General features: G+C 59.2%; 1 protein-coding gene across 1 annotated transcript in view; it reads left to right on the top strand.

Moving 5' to 3' along the window:
• FUT2 (fucosyltransferase 2) overlaps nucleotides 1-1,637 on the top strand; it is a 14,146-nt gene extending 12,509 nt beyond the window's left edge. Inside the window, exon 2 of the mRNA XM_015567976.1 lies at nucleotides 331-1,637. Within this exon, the coding sequence (XP_015423462.1) occupies nucleotides 333-1,430 (1,098 nt within the window). The 5' untranslated portion in view covers nucleotides 331-332 and the 3' untranslated portion in view covers nucleotides 1,431-1,637. The remainder of the gene's footprint in view (nucleotides 1-330) is intronic.
• The last annotated feature ends 1,364 nt before the right edge of the window (nucleotides 1,638-3,001 follow it).

Here is a 3,001-nt window from a genome sequence, read left to right on the forward strand (position 1 = left end):
CCCTCCGGCACCCGGGACCCAGGCCTTCGCTCCAACCGCAGCAGAGAAGCCAAGCCCCTTCAATCTTCAGCGATCTTCAGTCTTCAGTCTTCTCTCTGAGCCTGCATGTGCAAATTAACCGCCAATCCTTGTTGGTTAATTTGCATACTCACCTGATTGGCTGGTGGGCATAAGGGAGTGACACCAATTTGCATGTTTCTCTTTTATTAGTGTAGATAGAGTAAACCCACAGGCACACCCACCCACCCATGTCTGCGCACACAACCCCGCGCCAGGCGCACGAAGCCCCAGGGCGCAGCCCCGCTAACTTCCCTGCTCTCCTGCCCACAGCCATGCCCAGCACCCAGGGGCCCTTCTTCTTCCCCATGGCCCACTTCGTCCTCTTTGTCTTCACGGCCTCCACCATCTTTCACCTTCAGCAGCGGCTAGTGAAGATCCAGCCCCCCTTGGCCGCCCAGAGGCTGGAGCCCGAGGAAACTGAGGACAACGCCTCCAGCGCCCTGAGCGCCCCAAGCGCCCTGAGCACCCCAAGCACCCTGAGCACCTCGAGCTCCACGAGCTCCACGAGCTCCGCGCCCAGGGGCATGTGGACCATCAACGCCATCGGCCGCCTGGGCAACCAGATGGGCGAGTACGCCACGCTGTACGCCCTGGCCAAGATGAACGGGCGGCCGGCCTTCATCCCCGCCGAGATGCACAGCTCGCTGGCGCCCATCTTCAGGATCTCCCTGCCGGTGCTGCACGGCGCCACCGCCAGCAGGATCCCCTGGCACAACTACCACCTCAACGACTGGATGGAGGAGCAGTACCGCCACCTCCCCTGGGAGTACGTGCGCCTCACGGGCTACCCCTGCTCCTGGACCTTCTACCACCACCTGCGCCCCGAGATCCTGCGGGAGTTCACGCTGCACGACCACGTGCGGGAGGCAGCACAGCGGTTCCTCCGGGGCCTGCAGGCCACGCGAGCCCCACAGCTGACCTTCGTGGGCGTCCACGTGCGCCGCGGGGACTACGTCCGCGTCATGCCGCGGGTGTGGAAGGGCGTGCTGGCCGACCGCGGGTACCTGCAGCAGGCCCTGGACCGGTTCCGGGCCCGCCACCCCGCCCCCGTCTTCGTGGTCACCAGCAACGGCATGGCCTGGTGCCGGGAGAACATCGACGCATCCCGGGGGGACGTGGTGTTCGCGGGTGACGGCGTGGAGGGCTCCCCCGCCAAGGACTTCGCACTGCTCACGCAGTGCAACCACACCGTCATGACCATCGGCACCTTCGGGATCTGGGCCGCCTACCTGGCGGGCGGAGAGACCATCTACCTGGCCAACTACACCCTCCCGGACTCGCCCTTCCTCAAAGTCTTCAAGCCAGAGGCTGCCTTCCTGCCCGAGTGGTTCGGGATTGCCGCCGACCTCTCCCCGTTGCTCAAGCCCTGAGACCGGCCTGCCCTGGGCACCCCCTTCTCCTTGTCAGGCTCCCCCAAGACCAGATCCACACCCGAGGAGCACCCCTGTTACATGGACCCGGACCCTTCCCTCTTGCCTCAGAATACCTCCGGCCGCCAGTAGCAGAGTCCCAACAAACTTGTTTATCTTTTTTATTTATTTTTTAAAAAATATATTTTATTGATTTTTTTTACAGAGAGGAAGGGAGAGGGATAGAGAGTTAGAAACATCCATGAGAGAGAAACATCGATCAGCTGCCTCCTGCACACTCCCTACTGGGGATGTGCCCACAACCCAGGTACATGCCCTTGACCGGAATCGAACCTGGGACCCTTCAGTCCGCCGACGCCCTATCCACTGAGCCAAACCGGTCAGGGCCCAACAGACTTGTTTAATTAACATATTCATGTGACCAGACTGGCGCACGCCCAGGGTCAGCAGCTCAACGATGTCACCCCTGCCCCAGTTCTACCCATTATATATATTATTGATTGATTTTAGAGAGAGAGCGGCAGGGAGAGAGAAACATCAAGTTGTTGTTCCACTTATTTATGTATTCATTGGTTGCTTCTTTTTTTAAAAATATATTTTATTGATTTTTTTACAGAGAGGAAGGGAGAGAGATAGTCAGAAACATCGATGAGAGAGAAACATCGATCAGCTGCCTCCTGCACATCTCCCACTGGGGATGTGCCCGCAACCCAGGTACATGCCCTTTGACCGGAATCGAACCCGGGACCCTACAGTCCGCAGGCTGACGCTCCATCCACTGAGCCAAACTGGTTTCGGCGGTTGCTTCTCTTTTTTTTATTTTTTATTGCTTTTGAGAGAGAGAGAAAGGGAGAGGGAGAGAGAGAGAAACATTGATGTGAGAGAGAAGCATTGATCAGCTGCCTCCTGCATGCCCTCCTCCCCTTACCTGGGATGAAGCCCACCGTCCAGGCATGCGTCCTGACCGGAATCAAACCAGCAACCTTTTGGTGCACAGGATGACACCCAACCGACTGAGCCACACCGGCCGGGTCCCAGTTCTGTCCGTCTCATTGAGCTGCTATCATCTCCTCTTAGGCAACTCCCTCACGGTCCCAAGAGGACGGCCACACGCCCAGGACTGTCACAGGCAGACAGCCTCTTCCCCAGGCAGCCAGCACAGGTTCACTCTCGTCCTGGGCCCCTTTGGAAGAGGGAGGAAAACCTCCCAAAGGGAGCCACTCACTGCCCCTCAGTGAGACAGGCCCCTCGCGTCTCGTTGGCCAGGCGTGTGTCACGCGTCCCCTGAGCCGTTACAGGGCCAGATGGATGGAACCCGGGGATTGGCTTACCTTCACCTTGCTCAGACGTGGCCGCGGCCGCCGAGGACTTGAGCTGCCCCTTGAGGGGCATGGCTGCTTGCAGAGAGGACAGGGGCGTGCTCTTACCCAGGAAGAAGGGAGAATGGCTGCCGAGAACAAAACAGGGGGCCCTGAACTGATGTGTCCGTTGTTCACTCCACAAAGGGCTCGGCCAAGAAGACAAGTGGGGCTGGAAGAGAGCCCGCAAGCTGCTCTCCAAGCCGTGCATCC

This window comes from Myotis davidii, unplaced genomic scaffold (genome assembly GCF_000327345.1).
Source record: "Myotis davidii unplaced genomic scaffold, ASM32734v1 scaffold464, whole genome shotgun sequence".
NCBI lineage: Eukaryota > Metazoa > Chordata > Mammalia > Chiroptera > Vespertilionidae > Myotis > Myotis davidii.